At 43.3% G+C, this 17,922-nt stretch overlaps 1 protein-coding gene across 5 annotated transcripts in view; it reads right to left on the minus strand.

Annotated features, from left to right (window-relative positions):
• Positions 1–435: 435 nt before the first annotated feature.
• Positions 436–17,922, minus strand: part of SIDT1 (SID1 transmembrane family member 1) — an 85,539-nt gene continuing 68,052 nt past the window's right edge. For 3 of the 5 annotated variants that reach the window (XM_032630373.1, XM_032630376.1, XM_032630375.1), the window contains 9 exons: positions 17,460–17,596; positions 16,715–16,826; positions 13,812–13,826; positions 12,840–12,916; positions 9,666–9,712; positions 5,170–5,275; positions 4,975–5,085; positions 3,677–3,790; positions 436–553 (listed from right to left, as the gene is read on the minus strand). In XM_032630373.1, the coding sequence (XP_032486264.1) occupies positions 491–553; positions 3,677–3,790; positions 4,975–5,085; positions 5,170–5,275; positions 9,666–9,712; positions 12,840–12,916; positions 13,812–13,826; positions 16,715–16,826; positions 17,460–17,596 (782 nt within the window). In that variant the 3' untranslated portion in view covers positions 436–490. Of the gene's footprint in view, positions 554–3,676; positions 3,791–4,974; positions 5,086–5,169; positions 5,276–9,665; positions 9,713–12,839; positions 12,920–13,811; positions 13,827–16,714; positions 16,827–17,459; positions 17,597–17,922 lie in introns of all 5 variants that reach the window. The other 2 variants (XM_032630371.1, XM_032630374.1) reach the window with 2 other exon arrangements.

The raw sequence follows: 17,922 nt of genomic DNA on the forward strand, positions 1-17,922 counted from the left end.
AGGAATCACATCATTCCAGGACTTCGGAGAAGTGGGCTGGTGTTTTGGGATGTCTAGAGCAGCAGATGTTACAGAGGTGCATGGGGGCCACCCTGGAGTTTCTGGGCGGGGAGGCAGCTGGAGGGTGGAGAGCAGCATGGTCTCCCCATGGCTGGCGAATATCAGGTGAGGGTGGGAGTGGTCCCAAGGTCAACTTCGATGCAGCTTTTGTCCATGTCTAACTCAGAGTAGTGACAGAAGGGGATGGTGGGTGTTTTTCGACTCTGAAGGGCTTGACTCTGTCCACAGTTGCCGCCTCCCTTCTGCTTCCCTTCTTGCAGGTTTGGGTCCCCCTGTATCTCCTCTCCTCCCTGCGGGAATGTGTACAGAGCCAACCCAACAGAGGGTGAGTGGAGCATTTGGCAGTGGTTATTTTGCTGCAGTCCCTGTATTTTTCATGAAACAGCACCAAGATTGGTTGCTCTCTCTCCCTGCTCTCCATGCTGGAGGCTTAAAAGACAGGGATCTGGTCTCTCCGAACCACATCCAGGTCATCATCCAGGGTTAACAAAACCTGAAATGATAGAGGCAGAGAAATGAGAGGAACCCACAGTTGCAATAAATCCCTATTTTCTCCCAAAGACTCACAAGTGCCCTTATTTGTTTTCATGTCTTCTGCAGCTTTCTGCAACACTGTGCTCTTAACAGGCACTTGTCATAATTACATAGTTCATTTATTAATTCAAATATTTATCAAGGGTCTATTAAGTGCTATTCCACGTGCTAGAGATATGGCTTAGAACAAAAGAGACAAAAATCCCTACCCTGGTGGGGCTTACATTTGAGAGAGGGCTTCAGACATGAAGTAAACGCATGAGCAAAGTCAAGTACGTTAGCTAGTAATATGTACTAAGAATAATAATTATACTGTGGTGGGGATATAGGAAGTATGGGATGGGGTGAGGTAAAAAAAATTTTTTGGTTAAAATTTTATTTTTCTAAATTTTGTATTTTTATTTTATATTGGAGTATAGTTGGTTAACAATGTTGTGATAGTTTCAGGCATACAGCAAAGTGATTCAGTTGTATATGTATAAAATTTTGTTTTTCATTGGGTGGCCAGGGACATCATTACCACTTAGGAGGGGACATTTGGGTCGGGACCTAAACGGAATGAAATCTTGTTGCATAGAATATTGCCATATAAGAATTGTACCCTAATCCTCCATTTTTAGTTTCCTCTACCATCACTCTCTCCACATGGAACCCTTAGCTCTACTTTTGTTGTCTCTGTCTCTCTAGAGAAGGTGACTATCAAAGATAAAAGCCTTCAGGAATGATGTTTATACAGACTGGTTAAACTTCCCCAACTGGCCACAAGGGGGTAGCCCTGCTCCACTCTTGAGGTTACATGGAGAAGACTAAAGTAAGTGGGCAGCGTGAAACCAGGAGGCCTAATATTGGGCTGGCCGAAAGGTTCGTTCGGGTTTTTCCGTGAGATGGCCCTAGTAGCACTTAGTTGTCCAAACTTCATTTGGAACAATTTTGTTAGATTGTGTGTGACAGCTGTCCTATCAGCGTGCATTTAAAAAGAGACCTATCAAAATTGGCGAGTTTTTGTGTAGCCATTTTAATATTGAAGATGGAAGAAAAACAACATTTTTGGCATATTATGCTTTATTATTTCAAGAAAGGTAAAAACAACTGAAACGCAAAAAAAAGATTTGTGCAGTGTATGGAGAAGGTGCTGTGACTGATCGAACATGTCAAAAGTGGTTTGTGAAGTTTTGTGCTGGAGAATTCTCGCTGGACGATGCTCCACAGTCGGGTAGACCAATTGAAGTTGATAGCGATCAAATCGAGACATTAATCGAGAACGATCAACGTTATACCACACGGGAGATAGCCGACATACTCAAAATATCTAAATCAAGCGCTGAAAATCATTTGCACCAGCTTGGTTATGTGAATCACTTTGATGTTTGGGTTTCACATTGAGTTAAGTGAAAAAAACCTTCTTGACTGTATTTCCGCATGTGATTCTCTACTTAAACGTAATGAAAACGTTCTGGTTTTGGGCTTCCCTGGTGGTGCAGTGGTTAAGAATCTGCCTGCTAATGCAGGGGACACGGGTTTGATCCCTGGACTGGGAAGATCCCACATGCCTCAGAGCAACTAAGCCTGTGCGCCACAACTACTGAGCCTGCGCGCCACAACTACTGAAGCCCGTGCACCTAGAGCCCATGCTCCACAACAAGAGAAGCCACTGCAATGAGAAGCTCGTGCACTGCAACAAAGAGTAGCCCCCGCTCGCCACAACTAGAGAAAGCCCGTGCACAGCAACGAAGACCCAACACGGCCAAAAATAAAAAACAAACATAAAAAGTTCCGTTTTTAAAACAAATTGTGACAGGCAACGAAAAGTGGATACTGTACAATAAAGTGGAATGGAAGAGACTGTGGGGCAAGTGAAATGAACCACCACCGACCACACCAAAGGTCGGTCTTCATCCAAAGAAGGTGATGCTGTGTATATGGTGGGATTGGAAGGGAGTCCTCTATCATGAGCTAATTCCAGAAAACCAAATGATTAATTCCAACCAGTTCTGCTCCCAATCAGACCAACTGAAAGCAGCACTCGACGAAAAGCATCCAGAATTAGTCAACAGAAAATGCATCATCTTCCATCAAGATAACACAAGACCACATGTTTCTTTGATGACCAGGCAAAAACTATTACAGCTTGGCTGGGAAGTTCTGATTCATCTGCTGTATTCAGCAGACTTTGCACCTTCGGATTTCCATTTATTTTGGTCTTTACAAAATTCTCTTAATGGAAAAAAATTCAATTCCCTGGAAGACTCTAAAAGGCACCTGGAACAGTTCTTTGCTCAAAAAGATAAAAAGTTTTGGGAAGATGGAATTATGAAGTTGCCTGAAAAGTGGCAGAAGGTAGTGGAACAAAAGGGTGAATACGTTGTTCAATAAAGTTCTCGGTGAAAATGAAAAATGTCCTTTATTTTTACTTAAAAACTGAAGGCACTTTTTGGCCAACCCAGTGTTATTTGTTAAATGACCTTGTGTACAGGCACCATGGGCTTTTATTTTGGAAAAGTCAAAATTAAGATGGAAGTAGGCTGGGAGTTCTCCTCCTGGGTTGTTATAATATGCATGGCTTCTGGAAAGGTGTTTGGGCAAAAAATGGAGGGACTACAGGAGAGATTTGGAAGAGACTGGTTAGAAGGCAAAAAGAGGCCTGCCTGCTATCCTGAGCCACTCCAAGAACTTGTGAAATGTTTGTAAGACATGCAGTGAGACTGGAAGAGGGGGAGGAATGTGAGTATAGCACAAGAAGGAATAACCTAGTGTGGCTGAGATTGTAGCCAATGCCAAAAGTGGTTCCCGGGGGATTTGGGCATGTGAGTTCTAATCAACAATTCAGTCCAAACATTGCACAACTGAAGGAAAATTATTTTATCACTCTGTGTCTTAAAGTATTGAAGAGTAAAAGGAGAATGAAAATAAAGATCTAACCTAAGGATACAGTGTAAAAAAGAAATTCTGTACATTGAATTATAATGAAGACTTGGAAAGGGAAATTAAAAATACAAAAGGGGATGTAAGAAAGAGGGGAAGAGAAAAAAAGGGGTACAGGATGTAAAGCAAGAAGAAATGAAAAAAGTTTTTATAAACTCACCAAGAATGAGAAAAACAGGGCAGTAGCAGAGAGGAAGTGCCAGATGTCATGGTCATCAAAGAAATCCAGCAGGATACACTCTCGATTCTTCTCTCGGGATTCGGCTGGCGTTCCCTGGAAGAAGGTGAGGCAGGATGTAGTGGGGGCATTCCCACAGTTCAACTTCTTAGAGGGCTGAGTATCCAGAAACCTAAAAAGTCACTACTAGATGCCTGGGTCAAAAAGTTAGCTTCCGGACTTCCCTGGTGGCGCAGTGGTTGAGAGTCCGCCTGCCGATGCAGGGGACACGGGTTCGTGCCCCGGTCCGGGAAGATCCCACATGCTGCGGAGCGGCTGGGCCCGTGAGCCATGGCCGCTGAGCCTGCGCGTCCGGAGCCTGTGCTCCGCAGTGGGAGAGGCCACAACAATGAGAGGCCCGCGTACCGCAAAAAAAAAAAAAAGTTAGCTTCCAAGAAAACATACGTCCACACAAAACTTGACCACAGTTGTTCACAGCAGCAGCATTCATAAAAGCCAAGAAGCGGAAACAACTTAAATGTCGATAGACTGCTGAACGGGTAGATAAAATGAGGTGTATCCATACAATGGAATATTCAGCAATAAAAACATGAAGTACTGATAACATCTACACATGGGTGGACCTAGGAACCATTAGGAAGAGAAGCCAAAGACCACATGTAATGTGATTCCATTGATATGAAATGTCCAGAATAGGTAGATCTGTAGAGACAAAAGATAGATTGGTGATTGCCTAAGGCTAAGGGGTTAGGGAGAAATGGTGATTGACTGCTAAGGGATGCAGGTTTTTTCCTGGGGTGATAAAAATGTTCTAAAGTTGCCTGTGGTGATTATGGTGATGGAGAGCTAAGACTTCTTCCCTGTTCTGTGCCTCAGATACATCACCAGTTTCCTAGGCCTCAGCTTTCCTATCTGTGAAATGGATTTATAAACACCTGCACCTGTCTATTTGTTTATGGTGACTATGATAAGGTGGAGAAGATACACTAAGCAAGGTTCCTGTACGTATTAAACATCCACTGGGAACACATAATGAAGATCACGTTTGCAGTGTTGGTAGAGCTTGGTTTTTAAGAGGTGCCACCCTTATAATGATGACGTGCCATTTATTGAGCAGTCACGTGTGGATATTGAAAACCATCCCCTTTAGAGAAAGCATTCATGTCAGAGAACATAAAAAAGATAAACAGCAACAAACACATGAAGAGAGGGAGGTAGGAAGGTCAGAAAGGCAAGATGGAGAGAGAATGTCATCCTGGAAAAGAAAACTGCCTTCTTACCTCCCAGCTGCTGAGATTCTGGAAGAAGAAATACAAGGCAGCGGCCCACACCGCAGCGGTGGCAACGATGCAGAAGAGCGGGATCAGGAGGATCTTCTCGGAGCTGCGAAGCTGTGGGTGAGAAGCGCTGCTGCCAAGCTGCACGCATCACCCAAGGAGGGCCCGCGGTGCCCGGCTCCCAGCCGCCACTCTTACCTTCATGATGACGTAAAAGGCCAGGTAGAGCAGCAGGTTACAGATGAAGATGCCCAGCATGTAGGAGGCAAAGTCCCTGGGTCGATAGATCAGTCCAAAGAGGGCACTGAGCACACAGAGGAATTATTTTGTAGCTATGAAGGTGGACTTGTAACATTATTGGCTTTTTCACTCCCACACCCCCATTTCTGGTGGGAGGGGAATTTAAAAATGTTGTAAGTAACTTTCAATTCATTACGTCTTCCTCAGAACATTCATTTTTAACGATTGTGAGGTTCCTATCAGTGAATGTACAATAAGCAATCATCCTACCTCTCTAGTGGAAATGAAGAGTTTTCTCTTTGTCCTTCAGTTGTGCACTATTATTAAAAACTGCAACAATAAATACCTTCAGACATATTGTGCTTTCGTTTTCTTTTTGCATTTAAGATGGTTAGAATAGATTACTAGACAGAATTTTCTCAATACTTGGCTTGACACACATTACCAAATTTTTGCTAGCTGTCTAAATTAATACTAAAGTTTATTTTGGTTGGGGTTTGGCCTTAATTTTGCTCCAAATTTCTATTCCGTTCTAACAAAAGTCTTTATTATACAGCCCTTTCTTATCTCCTGGTTTTGAAAGCTTGTGTTTAATACAGACACACCATGCACATATATATATATATAGTTGGATTTCTGGCCTCTTCATCCTGATTCACTAATTTATAATTTCTAGTTTTGGAGCAGTGGCTCATCGTGTTATTGTTGTTTTATAATATGTTTTATAATATGTTCTAACAAAGGTTAGGCTAGCTTGCACTATCCAATGTGGTAACCACATGTGGCTATTTAAATAAAAATTAATAAAAATTAAAAAAAATTGAAAATTCATTTCCTCAGTCACACCACATTTCAAGTGCTCAATAACCACACGTGGCTAATAAACACATCATTCCAGAAAGTTCCGTTGAATAATGCTGGGCTGTCCTCTGCCCCTCCTTTCTCCGGTTAACCTTTTGCAGAGACCTTTGACAATTTTGTCTAACTAGGTAAATAATTTCAGAATAAAATCCTATTAACTTCATTCCATTTCTAATTCTAAATTTACACATTAACTTGAGAATTGTTATCTTTACAATAGTTAATCTTCTCACCCAGGGCATGCCATCTTTCTTCATTTAGCTAAGTTTTCTTCTATATCTCCTGATAAGGTAATTAAATTTTCTGCAGAAAGATCCCATACATCTTTCAAAGTTTATTCCTAAGTATTTCAAGTGGAAAGCTGTTATTAATGGAGTGTTTTTGTTCATTTTTTTAAAAATTTATTTTTTATTGAAGTATAGTTGATTTACAATGTTATGTTAATTTCTTCTGTACAGCAAAGTGACTCAGTTATACACATCTATACATTCTTTTTAATATTCTTGTCCATTATGATTTGTCCCAGGGTACTGAGTATAGTTCCCTGTGCTATACAGTATGACCTTGTTGTTTATCCATTCTGTATGTAATAGTTTGCATCTACTAACCCCAAACTCCCAGTCCATCCCTCCCCCGCCCCCCTATACTTGGCAACTACAAGCCAGTTCTCTATGTCTGTGAATCTGTTTCTGTTTCGTGAATAGGTCCATTTGTGCCATATTTTAGATTCCACATGTAAGTGATATCATATGATATTTGTCTTCCTCTTTCTGACTGACTTACTTAGTATGATAATCTCTAGTTGTATCCATATTGCTGCAAATGGCATTATTTCAGTTTTTCTGGCTGAGTAGTATTCCATTGTATATATGTACCACAACTTCTTTATTTATTCATCTGTCAATAAACATTTAGATTGTTTCCGTGTCTTGGCTATTGTGAGTAGTGCTTCTATGAACATTGGGGTGCATGTATCTTTTTGAATTATAGTTTTCTCTGGATATATGCCCAGGAGTGGGATTGCTGGATCATACGGTAATTCTATTTTTAGTTCTCTGAGGAACCTCCATACAGTTTTCCATAGTGGCTGAACCAACTTACATTCCCACCAACAGTGTAGAGGGTTCACTTTTCTCCATACCCTCTCTAGCATTACTTATTTGTAGACGTTTTAATTATGGCCATTCTGACCATTGTGAGGTAGTTTTGATTTGCATTTCTCTAATAACTAGTGATGCTGAGCACCTTTTCATGTGCCTATTGGCCATCAGTATGTCTTCTTTGGAGAAAAGTCTATTTAGGTCTTCTGCCCATTTTTTGATTGAGTTGTCTTTTTGTTATTGAGTTGTACGAGCTGTTTATATACTTTGGAAATTAAGCCCTTTTGGGTCACATTGTTTGCAAATATTTTCTCCCATTCCATAGGTTGTCTTTTTGTTTATGGTTTCTCTTGCTGTGCAAAAGCTTGTAAGTTTGATTAGGTCCCGTTTGTTTATTTTTGTTTTTATTTCTATTGCCTTGGGAGACTGACCTAAGAAACTTTGGTATGATTTATACCAGAGAATGTTTTGCCTATAATCTTTTCTAGGAGTTTTATGGTGTCATATCTTATGTTTAAGTCTTTAAGCCATTTTCAGTTTATGTTTGTGTATGGTGTGAGGATGTGTTCTAACTTCATTGATTTACATGTGGCTATCCAGCTTTCCCAACACCACTTACTGAGAGACTGTCTTTTACCCATTGTATATTTTTGCCTCCTTTGTCAAAGATTGATTGACCGTAGGTGTGTGGGTTTATTTCTGGGCTCTCTGTTCTGTTCCGTTGATTCATATATCTGTTTTTGTGCCAGTACCCCACTGTTTTGATTGCTGTAACTTTGTAGTATTGTCTGAAGTCTGGGAGGGTTATGCCTCCTGCTTTGTTCTTTTTCCTCAGGATTGCTTTGGCAGTTCTGGGTATTTTATGGTTCCATATGAATTTTAGGATTATTCTAGTTCTGTGAAAAATGTCATGGGTAATTTGATAGGGATCACATTAAATCTGTAGATTGATTTGGGTAGTATGGCCATTTTAACAACATTAATTCTTCCAATCCAAGAGCATGGGCTATCTTTCCATTGCTTGTTAAATCTGATTGTAGACTTGGGTCTGATTTTAGTTCTACTAGAGGCAGGGACAAGCTAGGTGATTCTGACCCTGCAGACACTATCATCAGTTGTTCAGTATCGTATCTCCTATCAACACCCTCCATCCTGTCTTACAGAGTCGCCAGGACTGTGGGGTCTTCCCTAAAAGGGTGGCCGAGAGAGCATCGCAGGTGACCACGGCCAAGAATCATCCATCCTGACGTGTCCCTGAGTAAAGGACAGTCCTTCACAGGTATGGACCTTCCCCAAGGTAAACCCTGGGGCAACAATATTGTGGGAAGTTTCTTCCAGAAGCATGTGGCCCTGAAATAAGATTCGAATTCTCATGACTTGATTCTGGCTTTCCCTGATGGTGTGCTTATTTCTTTGCATCTCTTTTTTTTTTTTTTTTTCGATACGCGGGCCTCTCACTGCTGTGGCCTCTCCCGTTGCGGAGCACAGGCTCCAGACGCACAGGCTCCAGACGCGCAGGCTCAGCGGCCATAGCTCACGGGCCCAGCCGCTCCGCGGCGTGTGGGATCTTCCCGGACCGGGACATGAACCCGTGTTCCCTGCATCGGCAGGCGGACTCTCAACCACTGCGCCACCAGGGAAGCCCTGCATCTGGTATCTTAAAGGGAGGAGGAGTAGGGTGTCACCTTTCTATCAAAGGTCACTGACCCAGAGGAGCACATCAGCTAAGAACCACTAATAAAAGCAGCTCAACATACTTATTTTTTGAGGGATCAATAAAACATCTCACTCATTCACATTTGTAAGTTAAGAATAAGTTGCAAAAAATAGATACATAAAATACAGCTAGCATAATTGTACTTCTGTTGCGCTGTTCTACTTAGAGGTCATTTGAGGAAACAAGACCAAGGTGATAATGAGGGAAAAGAAAAGGAAGAAAAATGATATAGGCAGAGTAAGAAGATTGAGACCTGGAGGGAAAGAACGAAATGAGACAGACACACACACACACACACACACACACACACACACACACACACACACACACCCCTAGTAAGAAAGAGAAATGCCTACTGGGTAGCCTTTATGGAAAGTTCTAAAAAGAGTTTAAAACTGTTGCATTTTTGCTGCTTCTGGCATAAGTAGTCTCTCTTTATATATATGTGCGTATGTGTGTATATGCATGTATATCTAATCTAATTTATCCACCTAGATATAGCAAATTTGATGTTTGTCTTGTTGAACAAATGAGCTCAAGGCATCAGTGTGTTGAACTCATTGCTTTAAGGGAGGCAACTATTGGTACACAAGAGCTTCCTAGTGCATTCTTTGCAGGACGAAAAATAGCTTTCTTTCAAGTCACTAGAACAAGCACAGTCCTATGCTCTCCTTAATTTAAGACTTCTTTATAAAATTGACAGCCAAGGAAAGCTAAACCACGGTGTTACAGAGAAATTAATAAAGAGAAAAACGTGTTTTCCTAAGACTACTTACAAGGACCAGTTAACCAGATTCCCCACGATGAGCAATACCATTCTGTCCTGGAAAGGAGGAAAGAAAACATCAAATGAGGGGCCGCACATACTGCTTTTTAAAAAACTTACCATAGGGGGAGCATCAATTATGGGAAAACAATTGCCTTGGTGGAAACAATTTTTCTGTAGTTTTAAGAGAGCTGTGCCTATGACTGGAAAGTCCTCTACGAGGACTAAATGGCAAAGCCTCTGACTGCAAACACACGTGACCTCGTCCCTGTAAAAGAAAGCCTGGTGAATAAAGCAGAAGTCTTGCTGTTTTCCCCCCAGTTTTTAAAGGAGCTGGGCGCCTGGGCCCACCTCTTGGCGGGAAGGCTGGTGGTATGTGCTGATTACTCAGTAGTTAAAAGAATTCTGCCACCACTGTTCTGTAACCAAGGACTCTTTCCCTGGGTTGTGTTAACTGGTGGGCCCTAAGGCAGCTCTTGGGATGCACCTGGAATTAGTTTCATTATTCTGGCTCCAAGGAGGTCCTGCAGCTCCCAGGCTCCTGGTTTCTAAACACATGGCCTTATTAAGATTAAAGTTATTGGGGCTTCCCTGGTGACGCAGTGGTTGAGAGTCCGCCTGTCGATGCAGGAGACACGGGTTCGTGACCCGGTCAGGGAAGATCCCACATGCAGCGGAGTGGCTGGGCCCGTGAGCCATGGTAGCTGAGCCTGTGCGTCCAGAGCCTGTGCTCCTCAACGGGAGAGGCCACAACAGTGAGAGACCCGCGTACCGCAAAAAAATAAATAAATAAAAATTTTAAAAAAGATTAAAGTTATTGGTAGGGGAGAAAATAGAGAGGTAAGGTCCGTCTCAAAGGACAGTTACTCTGATAGAAATTTATTCACAATCCATTCCTGCTCCTTTGCCTACTACTTACAACTGTTAGGTACTATCTAATTATACTTTAATTTGCATGGCCACTCATCTGTTTAAAAGAAGTGATTCTCTTTGTGGGTGATCCATTATATTTGAAGGAAATATCTTCCTTTTAAAAAAACGAATTCACCTATTAGAAAAGCCAAAATCCAAAACACTAACAACACCAGTTGCTCGTGAGGATGTGGAACTCTCACTCGTGGCTGGTGGGAACGCAGAATGGTCCAACCATTTCGGAAGGCAGTTTGGTTGGCAGTTTCCTAGAAAACTAAACATACTTTTACCGTATGATCCAGCAGTTGTGCTCCTTGGTACTTACCCAAAGGAGCTGAAAACATGCCTATACAAAAACCTGCCCACAAAATTTTATAGCAGCTTTATTCATAATTGCCAAAACTTGGAAGCAACCAAGATGTCCTTCAACAGGTGAACAGATAAATAAACTGTAGCACATCCAGACAGTGGAATATTAGTCAGGACTAAAAAGAAATGAGGGCTTCCCTGGTGGAGCAGTGGTTGAGAGTCCGCCTGCCGATGCAGGGGACATGGGTTCGTGACCCGGTCCGGTAAGATCCCACATGCAGCGGGCGGCTGGGCCCGTGAGCCATGGCTGCTGAGCCTGCGCGTCCGGAGCCTGTGCTCCGCAATGGGAGAGGCCACAGCAGTGAGAGGCCCACGTACCAAAAAAAAAAAAAAAAAGAAATGAGCTAGCAAGCCATGAAAAAACATGGAGAAAACATAAGTGCATATTATTTCAGCCAATCTGGAAAGGCTGCATACTATATTATTCCAACGATATGACGTTCTGGAAAAGGTAAGACTAAGGAGACACTAAAAAAGATCAGTGGCTGCCAGGGGTTGGGGAGGAGGGGCAGGTGGAAAGAATAGGTGGAGCACAGAGGATTTTTAGGGCAGGAAAACTACCTTCTTTGATACTATAATGATGAATATATGTCATCACAAACTCGTCAAGAAAACCATAGAATGTACAACACCAGGAGTGAATTGTAATGTAAAGTATAGACTTTGAGTGATTATGATGTGTTAACATAGGTTCACTGACTAGCAAATGCACCTCTCTGGTGAGGGTGTTGATATGGGGAAGCTGTGTCTGTGTGGCAGAGGGGCATACGGGAAATCTCCGTATTTTCTTCTCAATTTTTCGGTGAACCTAAAAAAACTAAAAACTCTTAAAATGCCCTAAAAATAGTCTGTTTAAAAAAACAAAGACAGCCTGCATCAATTAATGTAAAAAACACCAGAAACACTAATTTCCCCTTATGGTTCACAGCTGAGGCATTCTTATCTCTCCTAATACTCACAGGTCCTAATGGGCTTTTTTTAAGTTCTCCCCTGAGTAAAACCCTCCAGCTTCAATTCAATTTTTAGTGCCTATAGCTCCTGCCCAAGCTCTACCGGGCTTAAAACATTCCCAGGCTCCTTTATGTAAAAATCCTTCTGATTATAAACTATCAGCAGGAATTTAGTGAATGCCTGTGTGCCAGGCCCAAACGGCATCACTAGTTATGATCACAGCACGGGGTAAAGGTTGGGGCAGTGGCTCAGAGGAGGTATGTAGCCTTCCCAAGGTCACTGGCCAGCAAGCCCAGGCAGCTGGGAGCAGGGCTGATCCCAGCTCAGTGTAGAAACTACACTGATCCCTCCGCTCGGTGTAGAAATGTGTAATATATTGAAAACCATACGGTAGAATTTTTAAAAGTGTATTTCTGCCATCAAGCAATAGCTATAATTTTGAAAAAGCATTCGTGCTCATTGTAAAAGTCAAACAATGTATAAAAAGCAAACAAATGTATAATGTGGAAAGTTCCTAATGAAAGTGATTGGAGTGATCGTATGTCCCTAGTTTGCTTGGGACAGTCCAGGTATCATTATTAATTGTGCCCTCTCTTCACTTTCATAAGTGAAATAATATACCTCTTTGGATGATTATTTATAGGGACACCCTATCTTGATCCTCCCTCCTCCAGCAATCATCACTTTAATAGTTTTGTGTGTGTATATACATACATATGTTCTTTCTATACTAGCAATTTTTCATGTACAAAAAAGGAACCATCCCAGCGTGTCTTTTAAGAGTGAGAAGGGGAAGCAAGATGCCTCTTCCCTCACTAACTGGACTTCAGCCACGCTAGGCCATCTGGCCCTCTTGGTTTGGGGAGCCTTGTGTGACTACCCCGAGCCTGCCCCTCCTGCTGTCCTCCTGTTGTCTGGGAGAAGGCCAAGGCACGCAGGAACACACACTTACCATATAGAGAGGCCGGCTGCACTGCTGGATGCAGTCTGTGTAGAACACCATAGCGGCCCGTCGGAAAATTCCCAAATCTGCTGATGACACAATCGCATGGTGAGAAGGCTTGATCAGAGATAATCCACAACACTCCCCTTTGGCCCAAGCTTTTGCGGCCAGGATGATGTCACCTCATAAAAGCCATGCTTTGTCCCTAATAGGTCAGCAATAAATGTTTGCTTTAAAAAACGCCACCCACAGCTTCCTGGGCTTTCGTGGCAGGTGTGCTCTATCCATGCAGCATCCCGCAGAAAGGCAGGCAAGATGGACACAAGGAGCAAGCACTCGCAAACCATTTGGGGGGCTGGCCAACCCTCCTATGGTCTCCTTCAGCTAAGTTTCCCTCTGTTGATGGTTTAGTGTTTTCATTACAGCAGAGATGTATGGGGACTCTCAAAAGTCACCTTAAAACATCTGCTCTCTCTAGACCATGGGAAATCTTAGCTTGTAAAAATTCGAATCTGTGTTTCTCAGTGTGGTTATAAGTCAGTAAGAATTGGACCAGGGGACAGTGGGGTCTACTAAGCATGTTCAGGAAGCCTGTACGTATGATGATTGTTATATGAGCAGGGTCAGGGCGAGGCTGGGGTCTTCCCGAAGTGAGCATTTCAGTAAGGGTGGACCCCAGCTCTGCTGTGCTGCTGTTCCTCTTCAAGGCTACCCCTGGGGTCAATTTAAGCAGCGTTCACTAGACTAGCTACACTGTGGGGTGGGGGCGCGGGCGTGTCCATGCACTAGCCCAGAAGAGGCGCGTTGCGGGCTGGGTTGGGGTTCATCCCTGCCTCTGAGCCTCTCTCCAAACCCCCTGCCCACCAAATCCTGCCCAATCTGGAAGAAGTGTTCAGAAAACAGAGTTGGCAGGTCAGTCAGGCAGGTTGCTTTGTTAAAGAAACAATGTAGAAAACCCTGGGGAGGGTGGCTGAACGTTACCTGTGTCAGACACATCTGAATCAGTGGGAAGCAGAGAATTGAGGAGAGAAAAAAAGATTTGTAAGAAGGTAGCCAAACAGGTAAACTACTGGTCATTTTATTTTTCTCTCGAAACAGATGACTTTAATTTTGTTTTTTGATTACAAAAGTAATGTCTTCTTGTAAAGAACACAGACTCCTTCTGCCTGTCTCAAACGTTCAGAAGTTCACTATTCTTCAAAGCGTGAATCAGACTTTCCTCTCTCCCTGTGTACTTTTGTGCACCACTTGCAACTTATAATCCATCCTCTGCCTGTGGTCCTTTTCGGGAAACAAGAGGCACGACGGTGATCTGGGCAAGTAGCTCTGCAGTTTTCTGTCCTGCTTATGAAATGCTCTGCCTCATTGCTACTGCCTTTCCTCGTGTCCACATTAATTTTCCTGTGTGGCCCGAGGGCCCCAGAGAAAGGAGTCTGTGATTTGAGAAAGCAAAGGCAGCTTATGGAACGGGCAGAGAGGTTGGTGTTGCTTGAACCACTGTCCACTATCCCGACTTCCTGCCTTTGGACTAAAGGTAGATGCAATTGTCACAATGTTTTCCTTTTGACTTTGGTAAATCCGTAACCACTTGGGGGAGACTCCCTAGGTACAGAAATTTTAAATGTTGGGTTAAGTTGTGTGAAGGTTATCTTCCCTTTGCCCCTCCAGACTCACCTGCCATGTCTCTCTGTCCTCACCACGCCCGGGGAGGCTGACTGCAGGGACCACTCAATGGGTTCCCTCGCTCCCCTTGGATTTGGACAATGAGAAATGCCAGCAGGAGACTGGAGGGACAGAGGAAGGAGAGTGAGCCCAGAGTACTATCTGCCTGGTGCCTTGCCTGTGAGGTTGCCTGTCTGTTAGCCAAAGGTCACTGCTCCACGCTCATGGAGGAAGGTGACTTTCTCTCCATGATGACCTCCTTCCATGTTTTGGTAACCACTTCCTCTATGCCCTTTTGGGCTTGTGGGTAGTAAAAGCTTCTCTGCTACTAACCCCAGGTTACTGTGCTACCCCTTTCATTCTTCCCCACCCCACCCCTGTCCTATGAAGAGTCCCTCTGTGAATAAATCTTTTGTCTTTGTATGTGATAGCTTTTTCCTGTTGGGACCCTGACAAACTAGTACATGGTTATAATAGACTACATTCAATTTCTCCTTTTTTAAAAAGGTAAATTAATTCAGTATTGCAAAGTTGCATGGGGCCAAGGTGGTATAAACATATTAAAAGCTCCTCTATGTGTTAATGGTCACTACCATTACATATATCTGTATTCAAGTTTATTTTTCCAACTTGCAAAACCCAGAGGAACAGTGCCTAACTTATGTTCCTTTTGAGAGTTTAGTTTGTATGACTTCATTCACCTTTGAGTGTGGAGGATGGAGCTTGAACAGAGTGCTGTACCAAATGTTCTACCCGACCAGCTATTGATGCTTCCACTGGGGGAGGGAGCTGGAGGTATACCGGCTATGTTAACACCAAGGGTTAATCTACTGACCATGCCAAAAGGAAAAACTAAACTGCCAAAATGAGAGATTGTTTTATTTGGTCTTCTAGTCTTAAAGCCACTTGTTTATGTAGAATCGCTCTTAGATCTGGGCAACAGGGGTGCCATATTTTAAAGGCCCTCATTCCCCGATGACTGAGGAGTCTGCAGGGCAAGGGGACTGCTTCTTCTAGGCCACATTCTGAATTCCTGGACCCAAGAATTCCCTGTCCTGATGTCCTTGAGCCCGCTCTCAGAGCCTGCATAGGTCCTTTCCCTGGTTTGTCTTCCTGAGGGCAGATAGCACCACTAGAGTATGCACTTCTAGTGGCAAGGAATGGCCAATTGGATGTTAGACAAGGGTGTCCATATGCATACCTGTGAGACCCCTTAAGATGCAGGACAGAGCCAGAGGTGAGAAGAAAAGAGGGGCAGGGCTTGGGGACCAGCTCTCCTGTATAGCTATGTTCTGGAGTACTCTTCCATGCACCTAAGAATTTTAAATTTGAACTTGTACCTTGTAGGTTGTAATGAAGGTATATTTATCAGCTTCTTGGTCTTCCTTCTTTCTTCCTTCCTTTCTTCCACATATTTAATACTTCTTTACTCTGCTTTATAACTTAAACATTTTTATACATATGGTAAGTGGGCTTTTATTTACAATCTTGCCTTGGGCTCTGCAAACATTAGGGATGGGCCTAGTTTATATATATATATATATTGGTTTTTCTTGAAATATACAAATGAATCTTTGAGTCTGACTTCCCGGACTTTAAAATGATGGGTGAAATTTAGATGCTCTAAAATGACTTGCACCTGCTCAAATGTGTGCTGGCTGACCAAGAGCAGATCAGAAGCTGATTTCCACAGAACACTTGGTGATCTAACGTGATACGTTCATGCCGTCAGAGGGCGTTCGGCAGGTGTCCTGCCTCTAAGATTGGCAAGTTGGTCTCCAAAACTTCCAGCCCCAGAATTTGAAAATAATATAGAATTTATTCTTGTTAACCATTTAGGATGGTTAGAGAAATGCTCCTTTTAAGTGCTATGAACTGAAAAACATTCTTCTCTGTGGAACTAGCGGTGTGATGATCGTACTGTTCTACAAACGCACTTTCAAAGTTTGGTGAATTGAAAACCTTTGGGGACTTGGAGTTGGGAGGACGCCTCAGCTCTGAGCTAGCTTAGTGTCTCAGTTGAAAACAGAACTAGTGATAGTAGATTGTTGCTGTCTTATACAGGAGAGGAAGCTCTTGGAGAGAATATATGCTGTTAAACACACAGAATTCAGAGCAAGCGTTCACGGTGACAAGTAACACTTCCGTTTAGGATAGGCAAGACAATCCTTTCTCAGGGTGAGTTAATCAGCATGTTTAGTATAGAGTAACAGGTGACTCACCTATCTTGAAACGACCCATGTAGTAGATCTGGGTGCTGAGGGCCAGAGAAGCCAGAATATGGATTGCAGAGAAGATGACCCAGAACAACCACAGGTCATTTTTCCCAAACACCTAGGAGTAAAGATGGAAGTTACCTTCATCTGGGTTTTTTTTTTTTTTCCCCCAGAGAACTTATTAAAATTGTTTCATCTCTCGTGTATGCATAAGCTGTCAAAAACCTAGCTGTGTGTGAATTTTGGGTTTTCTCCCTTCTCTGATCTCACAGGGACCTTACTGCAGCCAGGGTGGGAAAAAGAATGGCTACCTGGCCAAATGAAAAAGAAAGAAATGGAAAAGGGAAGCAATGGGTGGGGCAGCTGAACAGCAGGTGAAGAGGCAGTAGGTCTAAAGCTGGGAGCTAATGCTCTTCAAATAACAGAAGACGACTGACGCATGTGCACGCACATTTAGAAAGTGGTTTTTGTCCTTTCAAGTCAGTCTCTCTCCCATCAGCCTGTACATCTCTATTCCAGTCTCACCCGAGTCAGGTCTCAGCTTTGTATTAACACTGTCCAGGGGCAGTGTTCCAGGGGCCTGTTACATTATTAAAAATTCTAGCTCAGTAACTAAGATGCTATGAACGGACCAGTGATGAGAGTGTGTCATGAGCCAAGGATTATGATTAGTTAAACCTGTTCACCTGGGGTCCAAAAAACAAAATACAAAGCCTCCCAAGAGGGCTGCCAGCTGTGGGGAGGGACGCACCACTCCAAGGACGGTGAGCGTGATGACCAGGGCGAAGGAGATGTAAGCAGCGTAGGCACTGGCGTTGATGTCTGGGTGGCGGGTCTGATAGAGCTTCAGCATGCAGAGGCCGGCGATTATGTACATGAAGGAGGTGTCTGAGGAGAAGCCGAGACAATGGAGATCCAGTAGGTGGCAGACAGACCTCTCTTCAGCCTCAGAGAACCCCTCCCTTCAGGCCTTGGAGTATTTGCTGCCCTCAGCCTGTGTGGTGACTTCCAACACGCCAGCCTCTCCAGGCACATTCTAGGTAAACCCTACACGCTCCACCTCTCACCCCCTCCAAGAGGGGCATTCCTAGCTCACAGAAGAAAAGTATCAGATGATATGATGAATAATTGCCTATCCCCACTCGCAGGGCTATGTGTGTATAAACGCTCCTGTCCAACAACAACAAAAGAATCCCTAATGGGAACAGGGCAGT

The sequence above is a fragment of the Phocoena sinus genome, chromosome 4, assembly GCF_008692025.1.
Source record: "Phocoena sinus isolate mPhoSin1 chromosome 4, mPhoSin1.pri, whole genome shotgun sequence".
Lineage (NCBI taxonomy): Eukaryota > Metazoa > Chordata > Mammalia > Artiodactyla > Phocoenidae > Phocoena > Phocoena sinus.